The sequence below is a fragment of the Sparus aurata genome, chromosome 1, assembly GCF_900880675.1.
Source record: "Sparus aurata chromosome 1, fSpaAur1.1, whole genome shotgun sequence".
Classification (NCBI taxonomy): domain Eukaryota; kingdom Metazoa; phylum Chordata; class Actinopteri; order Spariformes; family Sparidae; genus Sparus; species Sparus aurata.
The window spans coordinates 35,473,494-35,485,816 of record NC_044187.1 but is presented as its reverse complement, the minus strand read 5'-3'; the positions used below and the strand labels follow the sequence as shown (position 1 = coordinate 35,485,816).

The window sequence follows — 12,323 nt, the reverse complement described above, 5'->3', positions numbered from 1 at the left end:
AAATGAAACATAAAAATGTGATGTTTCAATTATTTGTTAAATTATATAGTTGTGTTAACAGTTACATATCGTGGAGGACAAATCATTTTTTCCCAGGATTTGGAGGGTGCTGTCTCCCATGGGCATCTATGGGTACTTGTTGTAAGGCCACTGAGGATTCTGACAGAAAAATGTACATAGTACAGTGCTGGTTCTTTGTCAATCAAAGCTCAACAAACCGATTGGACATCTGAGCTTACTTATTTTGTGGCACAAATGTCGAAAAGAAGTTCCCTCCTCTGATCCAATGCATATCAGCTCTGTCTAAAAGACAGTAAATAAACAGATGTGTGTGTCGAAGAAAATTACCAACACATGCTTGCTTAGTTTTTTTTCTTTTTTTATATAGGTATAATATTACTTCAGCAAATACATAGTATTTCTTTACAAATATTGTAAGAAAATGAGAACACAGTTAACAGACTCCTTTCTATTTAATAAATATGATTATAAATGCATAAAACAATTACACACAGCACAGTTGAGGTCAAACAAAAACACTGTAACACCTTACCGTCTGTTCTTATACAAAAGCTGTACAGTAATAAAACTCTTTTTTTATTATTATTATTAATATTTCTCTACAAAAATAATAATCTTGCTGATTCTGCAGAGAGGTGGACATGGAGAGAAGGAGAGAGAGAGAGAGGGGACGAAAGTGTAGCTCAGAGCTAGTCTACAACTTGATACTCTTCCCCACACCCTTGGGAGCTGTCACATCGTGGCTCGTCCTACCCAGAAGGCCAGGGATCGCTCGTGTTAGCGGGACTTCCTGTCCATTCAACCTGTCCTCCTCCCTGTGAAACTGAAAGGAGACGGACCTCCTGATCCTGTCTGGCCAGTCATTTCCTATTCCCTCAGGCGGAGGTTACTATTAGTACTCTGCTGTTTCTGACTGTAGTTCTGGAGTTCCGGCTACAGTCTCCCTCAGGCTGTTAGGACCAGAGCAAATACACCTAAATCTGAGTGTAAGCTAAATCTTTGCATACAACTTTACATCCTTACTTTGCAAAACCTAAGCATAGAAAATCCAATTATTACTATATTGCTGCATTCCTTGACATTTCATTGATGTTGCTGCTTTACAAAAATCCAACCACCACTGTGTAAAAATACCCTTATACACCATGCAGTGGAACGAGATAAATCACCTAAGAGCTGAGTGCAAAATCTTTCCTGCAACCTCAGATGGAACAGACAGCGACAATCGAAATGAATATAGACGCAGAATTGTTATCAAAATCCTCTTAGCATGCAGCAACCAAATGTGCTTGTTTAGATATCCTCTTTTACCAGAAGCACAAAGTTGTCTTTTACTCCACTCAAATACAAAAAAAGCTTAAAATAAAATGGAGGAAAATGTGATCAGCATGGTCACAGGCCTCCCAATTCTCTACAATAGAATGTTATATATATCTAGTTGCATCTTGTGGTGAAGGTACAGATTGCAAAAAAAGATGAATACTCCTTTCCTCACCCTACCCTACGGTGGCATCAAAAGACACCAAGACTCTCTCCGCAGCCAGTGTTTGGTTTGTCAGTCCTGGGCTACCATAGGGCTGCCTGCCCACATCAGAAAAACGTGACAGACCATACTGACGTTTGTTGTGGGGCAGCAACCTCTAATGGTCATAGTAAGTATTACTGAAGCAAAGGAGGAAGTCAGGTTAAGTAGTATAAAGAAGGATGCATATGCAGGAGCTTGTGGTAGACAGTTCAGTTAAACAAGCATAGGACTTTCACCTAGGAGATTGATGGTCATGGCCATTGGGAAACCAAAAAGGTCAACAGTGAGTTATTTTGCCTTACTCACATTGTTTAGTCACGCTCATAAAGCGACTTACGTTATATGTATTACATAATTGATTTAACTGATGTTATACATAGGTAACATGCTATCTTTAACCCAATCCACAATGTTTTGTTAAAGCTTACCAAGTAATTTTAGTGCCTAAACCCAACCAAACTGCCAGGATACAAAGAAGGTCCGGGACAACAGTCACTGGAATGTTGCAATGGTTATGGTCTTTTAGGAACCTGATTTGTGTTGCTTTGAGAGTCACTGGCAATCGACCTATACAGTGGTTTAGGAATGAGAATGTGTTAAGTCTTAACAGTGTGTTGCAACATAGTGGATTCCCCCTAAACCCTATAAACTGCACCTTTGACAAGCAACAGGAGCTTGAATAAGAGAAACATTGCATGGCTGCTTGTCGTGAGAACATTCCGACCTCAGTATTTAACTAATGAGCTTCAGGCTCTTTGTATTTCCATGTGTGAACAGATGAGAAGTAGGCCTATATGTATCCATTCTTTGTTAGCATTGATGCATACAGACAATGCTATTCATCAAAATTGTTGATCAACAATTTTATCACATTCCCTCCTTGGACTGACACACCCTACCTTTTTAACCTTCACTGTATGTGTTACAGTGGAGAGCGACTAGAAGCAGAACTATCTAGTAACACTGCCTATGCAACAGTTTGCTACTTACTGTGATCAAGAACTTGCAAATTTTACAAATCTTTTGGTTGTTAGCTAGAGTAATGTAAATAAGCAACCATGGATGGAATAACCAACTTAGGGGCCCTGGGCCAAAAATGAGTTATGAGTCCCTCATAACCCTTTCATTTTCTCAACCTTGGTAAATGGTGTATGTGGTTTGTAATTAGTTTGTGCCATCTTCAAAATATATCATGTATTATGATATGAACTAAAATCATAGTGTAAAGGGTGGACAAGATATTATCACAGGGCCTCAAAATTAGGTAATAATGCAAATATTGCCTAAGGCCCTCGTTTTTTTGATTAACAATGCATTTTAATTGTACATACAGCACTCCAAACATATCTGCAATTAATTGGATTATCACAAGCGTATTTATCCACAGTGAATCAGGTGCCTTTGGGTCATCTGAGGTTCTGTGGGCCAAATTGCCCTGTTGGTAGTGCAGTACCTTCAACAACTGTGCCAAAAGCATCACTTCATTTCCATGTATTGGTAACTATAATCCTAAAGGCAAGAGTCTGACTAAAGAGCAATCCCAGGGTTTGGAATTCTCCCACAGCAGGTAAAATAAAAACAAAAAAAATTGCTAGCTCACCACTAAATCCTTTTTTCTTCACTCCATTCTCATTTGGATCAAGTTTTCCACTTCCCTTGATATGCTGCAATGGAACGAGAAGCAGTTTACTTCAATATATATAAAATGACAACTCCTCCTTACTTGGCATAGAGTGCAGAGGGCCTTCTTTGTTAAGGATGTCAAACAAATCAACACTACACTGAGCAGCCGGTGTGCGGTGCATGCCCATGTCGAACTGTCACTCTTCTAAATTGCCCTTGTCAGTCTTGACTAACTGGGTATCAGGTGTATCTACTGTGGCAATTTGTAGAAAATATCATCCAAACCGAAAAAACCACTCATCCCCTGCGTTTCCAAATCTCTGAAAAGTAAAAAGAGGTTAAACAAATCTGGTAAAGTTGCCTATGAAGATTTGAAAGGCATCAATCCGGCATTTACATCTGTCAGATTTCACACGCAATGTACCACAGGGCTCAACAGTCCTCTGAACAAGCTAACTGTCCGTGTAGCCTGGTAGCATCTGCGCTCTAGTTCTCCTGCCTCTGCAGCGCCTTCTAATGAGCTGGGATGAAGACTGGAGAGCGAGTCAGGACAATAGCCTAAATGTGTCACCAACCTTGGCCGGCCTTGAGCTTGACTGGCCACATTAAGTATTCAACAAGTCAACCTCTTGTTATTCTATCCAACAGAACCCTCTTACAACCCTGAAAAGCACTCTTCCATCTCTCTGTCTCTCTCTTTCATGCAGCCATGCTCTTTGGATTCCCCCACAAAGTAGTTGTATCTCATCCCAACTGCCTCCGTAAATCTGAGCCTTGACAAATTATATTCTGCCTCTAGTAGGGATGTTGGCTGTGACCAGGGTATGACTTTTAACAACTTTGGATTACTTTTCTCTGTAGAGTATTCCTCCCGTTTCCTCTTCAACTCCTGAAAGGTGTGATGTCTGGTGATATTTGGGGATCGCTTGCAGTTAGAGGGTGCTGTAACACCTCAACTATTGAGTGGTCTTAACCTGAAGCACAGAACATTTTTTACAAACCGGTATGTATCATTATAGTAGCAGAAGCTTAAGATTAACAGCAAAGGTTAAATTTATCCAGAAAACCAAACCCTGTATTTCTGTTCAGAAAAAAATCAGAAAAAAAAAACAAAAAAAAACATTTAAGTAGAAAATGCGTATTGTGCCATAAATCAGCTTTCCAAGAGACAATGGGCCAAAAGCTTTGAAGTACCCTATTCATATTTTATAACAGCGTTTCTGTTTAGTATGACATTTGTTATTAAAATACACAAATTTACAACAGACATTCATGATTTACAAAATGAATGTGTAATTCACTTCAATAACATACTTCATAAAAGTATATTCATATGAATAAATAATACTCTACTGCTGTTAGCTTTATAGAACAGCAAAACAATCTCAGAGATGTCAGCGAAACCAAAACATTGTTGCTTATTTCTTTTTTCCCCCTTCTCTATTTCATGCGAGCACTCCCTCTAAATTATGTATCTGACTTGTATAAATAAATAGAATTCTTAAAATGTTGAATTTATCCGACATACAGCATGTTAAAAGAAAACTAAAAAACCTGTACACAGTTTCTTCTGGTTTGAACAGAGCACAGTATGTGTAAGCAGGGTCCAACATGCACAGGTATAAAGCTCAAAACCATTGTGTCCCAAATGGTAAAAAATATCAATGATGCAGCTGGAGTGGGAATCCAGTCCAGAATTTAGACGATGTACGTGGGGAGTTCTGTGGAGAATTTCACATGTACATGAGGTTTTACACATCCTGTGGGGCAAACAAGACAGGGAAAGAGACAATTGTGTTAGAACATTTGGTAAAAGAAGTAAATCTAGAAAATCTAACTGGTCCCATTATAGTTAGCAATACTTTAAAAGGGCCAGTGTGTAGGATGTAGTGGCCTCTTCTGGACAATTGCTGATTTGCAACCAACTGAACACCTCCATCCAACCCTCAACCCTTTGTTCCTGCTAAAAAACAAAATATGCAAAAAGGCCCTCTCAAGAGCCAGTGTTTGGTTCGTCCATGGTGGACTCTGTGGAAGTCATGCTCCTTCTATAGATATACAAGACTCATTTTAAGGTAATAAAATGATTTGTAGTTTCAAGTGATTGTACATTGATTAAAAACATAATTGTAAATTCTATTTTCCATTTCTGCCAAAAGATGCTCCTAGATCCTACACACTCATTGCTTTTTTGTGGAACAAGCTGAAAACACAACATCTGCCATATTGACATGGAAAACATGTTAGCAAGCAGTTGCTTATTTATACCTTTAGCATGTATAGAGAAAAAATAGCATTCATTTGGTTACTGTGTTTTGGTCACCCTGATGAATCATCAGTATGACCTACTTCTGAAAACAATATCTGGCCCTATAGCCTTCGTTAGATGTACGCAAGCATGATTCAAATGCAGACACAGAAGCAGGCAGATTCACCACAAAGACAAGCTTTGGTAAAAGCTGATAACGAGTCCAGAAAATCCAAAATCCCAAAGAAGATAAGCAAAAAAAGCAGGTACCAAAAAGATGACAAACAAAGAGAATCCAGACAACAGTTAAACAAAAACGGCAAACAAAAAGACACAGAGAGCACATGAAGACAGGGGAAACGACACAGGAATGCAGGACAGAGGCAAGATGACAACAGGAGTGATGTGAAGATGAGCACTGATCAGACGCACCAACACAGGCCTAAATAAAAACCAAACTAACAAGGGGATGAGGTGAAGGTGGAGTGAGGTGGAGAAACACAGGTGAGGAAAACACTGGTAGGAGGGAAAGGCTAATGAGGAAGATGCAGTGCAGGTGTAGAGGGAAAGCAGACTGGGGAAGAACTCAGGTAACAGGGCTGGGTAATTGATTTGATTCAAGATGTGGAGGAAAAATGGAACACTGGAAAAAGGCACCGCTGTTCTGACCAGGTCACAGCTAACTTTGTATTATTTGCTTCCGGATGCTGAGAGGTAGCAGTAATGTGTGTTGCAAAGTAATATAAATTCAAATGTTGCTACCATGAATTGATATGAGGTGCCATCGGCCATTGTTCATATGAGACTGTGAGGCTGTAATTTTCCATGTTGGGAAATCAAAGAACCAAAGCTCAAGTTTATTGCAATATCCCATAACCTGATGAAGGCCCTCTTCTGGAGCACAGATCTGGCCTATTCATGCATTCACATGCTGTGGTTACCTCGGTGTATTAAAGTGGATTACTTACAGTACAACAGAATGATGATTTTATAGAACAATTAAATAGCCTTGAGCTTTTTAAAGAAATGAATAGCCCAGGATACGGGGACAGGCCAGCAGATATTTTCTCTAATAAACTTAAAGTAATGGCAACCCTTTTGAAAATGTACAGTCTGATGCTGGAACATTATTGTTCTTTGGGGGCCTATGCTTTCTAGACATGCACTAGCAGAAGTTGTATGGTTTGGATACATTCTTAAGACAACACCTAATGTCTATGGGTAAGTGGACATAGAAACTGTAATAATATTACCAAAACACTTTTTACCACTATTAAAACACATAATATGACTGTAATACATTTAATATTGGATGTTTCACTGCTTTGCCGTTGACATTCGCGCCAGGAGCCACCAAACCCATCCCTCTTGCCACTCACTGTATCCTCACTGACTGCATCATTGAAATAAAATCCTGGCTTCAACCCAACTTCCTCAAATTTAACTATGAACCAAAACCCAATGTCTGCTAAATGTAATCTTGACGTACGAACTACGGACATTTAGTTGTGAGGTACGGGAACCAAAATCCAACATCTGCTAAATGACATAATGTTAACATCCACACAACGTGAAATTCTAACATCCTTAGACACTGATATTTTGTTGGTTTTAAGTCATGTTGTTAAAAAAGGGGGTAGGTAGGGGTGTCTGTAGGTTAGGATGTCTGTAGCTCAGGAGGTAGAGCGGGTCATCAGGTAATTGGACAGTCACTGGTTTGCTGCATGTCAAAGTATCCTTAAGCAAGATAACTAAATTGCTCTTGATGAGCAATTAGCAGTTGGCACCTTGCACAGCCTCTGCCATCAGTGTATGACTGTGTGTGTGAATGGTGAACGTGACTGTTGTAAAGTGCTTTAATAAATGCAAGTCCATTTACCAAGAAACTAAAATCAGATGTCACCTGCCAAACTCATACTGACATAGAATACAGACTTTAGTTGTGAGGTAAGGAAACCACACCCCAACTCCTGCTAAACATCACAAGGTTAATGTCCACACAACGTGAAATTATAACATCATTAGACGTTGATGTGTTTTCTTGGCTTTAAGTCCGTGGTGTTAGGAAACCAAAATCCAACATCTCCCAAAAGAGTGCTGACGTGGACCGTCAATCTGTGAGTGCAAGAGTTGTTTTCCTGTTGGAAGGTAACTTGACTGAAGGTCAGTCAAGTCTGAGGTCCTGAGGGCTCTTGATCAGGTTTTCATTAACATTATGTATCTCTGTACTTTGCTCCATTCTGCCAAACACCAAACAGTTTCATAAGACTGAAGAATTTTGTTTCTCACGGTCTGACCGGTGCTTTTTTACAAACTGAATGATCTGTCCTGGTTTATGTATCGTGGCCACAGATGTCAGAGATAGAAGGGATTTCTGGTAAGTGCGATCAGGCTGACTGTACTGTGTCGAAGCAGTAAAATTAAATTCACACACTCGCAGCTTCTTAGCTTTTGACAGTGTGGAACAACTGTTATATGAGGAATACAAGAGGACGCAGTAGTAAAGAAACACAAACAGCGGCCCGCAGCAGAAACACTCAAATGTAATGATACGTCATATAGGGCCTTATAAGGAATACCAGTTCTACATTTTTCCAGATTGCATTTAATGTTTTCTCAAATTACATGTTTTTTTTTCATATTTTTTCTGAATTCTCTATTTTACGATTTAAGCCCTTTTTTTCAGAAAGCATGCCTAGTCATGTGGGGGTTGAATACAATTTTAATAATTCAATATTTATCATTGATTGATTTGATATTGAAATTCAATTTGATGCAACACCATTTTTTTAACAAAGAAAGTGTCATATAAAGTAGGCTAACATGCGTGCATATACTGTGTGATAAACATGGTGATAGACAGAAATATACAGTGAAGACGTAGGAGGCTGCATGACCTCACGAGAGTCGTGTGTGCGGTGTGCTGATGTGCTGCCTGAACCTGTCACAGTTATTTAGAGAATGTGCTTCAATACTGTTATACAACCAAGCATCCCTCTTTTCATAAAATAAAGTGCTTCACATCTGAGTGTCACTCTCCGGCAACCATCCTCCTTATTCACAACATTTGACCATAAACGGACAGAGCCTTTACATTTTTTCCAACTGAATGTCTGACTCTGCCATGAAGTCTTCAATGGACTTGCATCTTGCCTTGGCCAACATGGTTGTACTTCTGAGAGATAGCTGCGTTTGTGAGCTGAAGCAGGAAAGGTTATAACCTTGTAATACCCCCACCCACCCAATCTGTTTTGAGAGCCAACCTACTCCGCCAAACCCCTTAAAATATATGCTAGTCAACAACTCATACCCAGCCCAAAACGCAAACAACATGATTGCACTAGAGTGATAAATGAGACAGAGGACCAGACTGTGGTCCTGACAGCCGTTGTCCGTGTTGCAGAGTGTGCTGCTGGGAGCAGAGGAGATCAGAGCTGTCTCTCTTTGCTCTTTTCCTCTCTGTCACCCGCTCTCAGAAGAGAGAGGATCTAAGCCAAAAAAAAAAAAAGTAAATCAAAAATTTAAAGAATAAAGTATTTATTCCAGACTTTGGTATTCATTGTTGAATAAAGCAACAAAAGAGGTCGGAACATTTCAACAAGTTTAAACTTTGAACGTCAACTTTTTTATCCTCTCTCTCACGAATGAACAAAGCATTCGTCAAATTGTAACAGTGAACTGTTACAAAAAAAGTTGTCTGATGCGTCAAACTACTCAGTGTTTTAGCCTACTGTTTGGCTGTACTCTGCAAAAAAAACGACAGAGCTCACAGTCCGAGGATTTAAACTGTTTCGACGCGCTTCCAGTACACGACCAGTGGAACTGAGCGTACAGCAGCGCTCGAGCCAGCATGGAGAGGAGTGGGTATGCACAAAGGTGATCCTTGGCGTTCCCGGGTACCACAGGTTACCGGTCAACCTGCGCATCACTATTAACTATGAAAAAATGGTGGAAATGACTCACCTGGAGTAAAGACAAACATCACTGAGGACATGAGCTGTCACCCAGCATATGTTGGCATGGCAGCATGCATCGATGTGCCCTTGCTTGTTGCCCGTTTTACCTCAACTGAGTCACCCCCTCCCTGGTGGGGTGCTTCTCCGAAAAAAACTAACCAAAGTGAAGTGTGCAATGGGAATGTATACAGTCGGCATGTACACCAAGTCAATTAACTGTGCAGTACACACAGGTTTTTATCACCTCGGCCCAGCTTTGACATATACGTAAGAGGCGGGTGAACGCGCTAAATTTGACGGTGCAAAGTCATTAGTCGATATTAACACCCAGTGGTGATGCGTCAATAAGGACAGAATTTGGGATATGGTCTATCAAGGATGTTTAATCACTGGACACAGTGTTGGAGGTGGAGCCCCATTCATTCCTCTGAAAGCTGCTCAGTGACATTTTGAAGCCAAAAAAGTTTGACTTCCCGGCTATGGAAATACCTGGATTGCCGACCGAACTGGCTAACTTCTGGTTTAGTGCCCGGCAAACTTGACTGGGGATAAAGTCATTTAATCGTTCGGCTCTTCCAGACTGTCTAAATGTCAGTATACTGAATGCTTAAAGATGTGACAGTAAATTAATCCACCGTTTCAAAGACGCTTCATCATACATTTGCGATGTGTCTTTAAAACAAAGAGAGTTACTGGCTTTCATGTTTTTTGGCCATTATATTCTATGTGCCCCATAGATTTACAGTTTCAAATATTCCTTACATAGTGTCCAGAAGACTTAGGTGGAATCTGAGGCAAACACACGGAGTGGGCTGAGATAGCAGAAAAAAATTACTTTTCTGAAAAGCAAAACTTCGCTGAAGTTTAAATGTTTTATCCCAAAAGAAGGGTCTGAGTTCTGGTCAGTTATGTGAATTTTGTTATTTAAAAAAAAAAAAAATTGAAAAGGTTTTGTGAAAACACCTTTTAAAAAACAAAACAAAAAAAAACAAGGTAAGCAGAGAAAGATTTACACAAAAGAGGTTATTTTAACTAATTTCAAAGTGTGGTCAAAGTTTGATACAGTTTCTTGGATTTTGTGAACATTTTTTCAAACATTTGGGGTTTTTGTGAATAAACCTCTTAAAAAAAAACAACATTAGCAGGTCGAGTTTTTTCAATAGACAGGTTGTCCTAACTCATGGCATGTCTTTGTCATTTATCCAACATAATTTTAACTTTTTTCTGCTCATGTCATCTGAGCTGCTCTGTATATAGATTCTTCATTTACAACAAAAATACAGCTCTGTTAAAAGTCTGACGTCATGCCAACAAAACCTGTACTTACCAAAATTCCAAACTTAATTGGATGGATATATGATTTTGATTTCCAACCAAAATGTAATGCTGTCCAACATCGGAGCTTTGGTGTCAATCCAACGTTAGATACTGACATCAACTCGATGTTAATTTTCAAACCAAAATTCAACGTCTGTCCAATGTTGGAGGCTGATGTCAACCAAACATTGGGTTTTCGCATCGACCAGATTTTCATTTCCTACCACAAACCGGTGTCCGTCCAATGTTGGATGTTGGGGTCAACCAAACTGACATTAAACTGACGTTGGGTGCCAGCTGGGCCATGACCACATCATCCCTGGCCTTTATTACCTCCACTGACTCCCCATACCAGCGCGTATCCACTTCAAACTACTTATCACCTACAAAACTATACCTACCTATCTGAGCTCCTCCACAGGCATAATCCCACCCACGCTCTCAGGTGTGCAAACCTCCATTGACACTTCTAACCACTGGAGCTCACTCCCAAAAATCTCCCCCTCATGCCTCCCACCACCAAGAAATCCCTAAAAACACACCTCTTCAAGACGGCCTACAACCACTAACAAACCACTTTTATTTGTGTATGCTATTGTTTTCTTTGTTTAGTTTTTCTTTGTTTTGTTGTTGTTGCTTTGTTATGCGTCTTTGAGTATTCACCATATAAGTCCAATGTACTATTATTATAAAAAAAAAACATGTTAGTAAGTCTCATTTCAAAGGAAATTGAACAAAACACAAATAATGAATATGCACTAAGAACATCAGGTACAGGCATTAATCATTGAAATTTGACATTTGTAGAGCCAAAGAAATTAAGCAAAAATTATCTACTCCTGAAAGAAGAATTGCACAATACTTTGGTTAACAACAGACATTATGTTAGGCAATTGCAGTCAAAAGTCATATCAGAATCTACAGATGGATGACAATTTACAGCAAAAACACGACTGAATGAATGGAGACAAAAAAAAAACTGGATGATGCTTCTCCACGTCCTCTGTACAAAAATGAAGCCAAAATACCCTGGACTGGAGTGCTTCCATCTTGTGCTGGTGACATCCTATGGATGCTGAGGAGCTGCGGCGTTGAGTTCTTTTCCTTACATCCCCCTGTCTCAATCGCAAATGGGGCTCAGCTGTCAATCATGATTTTTCAACGTATTCAACAGCATCACCTAACAAATTAAATATAAACTTAGTTTAGAGGGGGCGGGGCTATGACCTGTAACTGCAGCCAGCCACCAAAGAGTGATCAGGATATTTTGGCTTCACTTTTGGATATACAGTCAATGGTGGAGTCGCAACATGCAGGGTTTCCTCAATGGAACTGAAGCTGAAAGCTTGGAATGGGAACAGGACCATAGAAAGATTGTTCTGTCATTTGTCACCCATCTGTATTCACAGGTGGTTAAAAGGGCGACATTAGGAAGAGAGAAGTGTGTTATTGCGCTACTGAGAAGCAGCTGGACTATATTTTGTATCATACATGTCTTTAGCTCTCGTTCCCCCCTCGACCGGACCATTTCACCTCTGAGAAACAAAGAAAGAGCACAGGATGAGTCTCATGAAACAATGCTCGATGGAATGACATAAGCAATGAAGGAAAAGCAAATTAAAATGCAAGCCAA

At 39.8% G+C, this 12,323-nt stretch overlaps 1 protein-coding gene across 1 annotated transcript in view; it reads right to left on the bottom strand.

The window, feature by feature from the left end:
- Positions 1 to 454: 454 nt before the first annotated feature.
- The window catches only part of LOC115585798 (VPS10 domain-containing receptor SorCS1-like), a 58,585-nt gene continuing 46,716 nt past the window's right edge, over positions 455 to 12,323 (bottom strand). Inside the window, exon 23 of the mRNA XM_030424436.1 lies at positions 455 to 4,929. Coding sequence (XP_030280296.1) covers positions 4,868 to 4,929 — 62 coding nt within the window. The 3' untranslated portion in view covers positions 455 to 4,867. The remainder of the gene's footprint in view (positions 4,930 to 12,323) is intronic.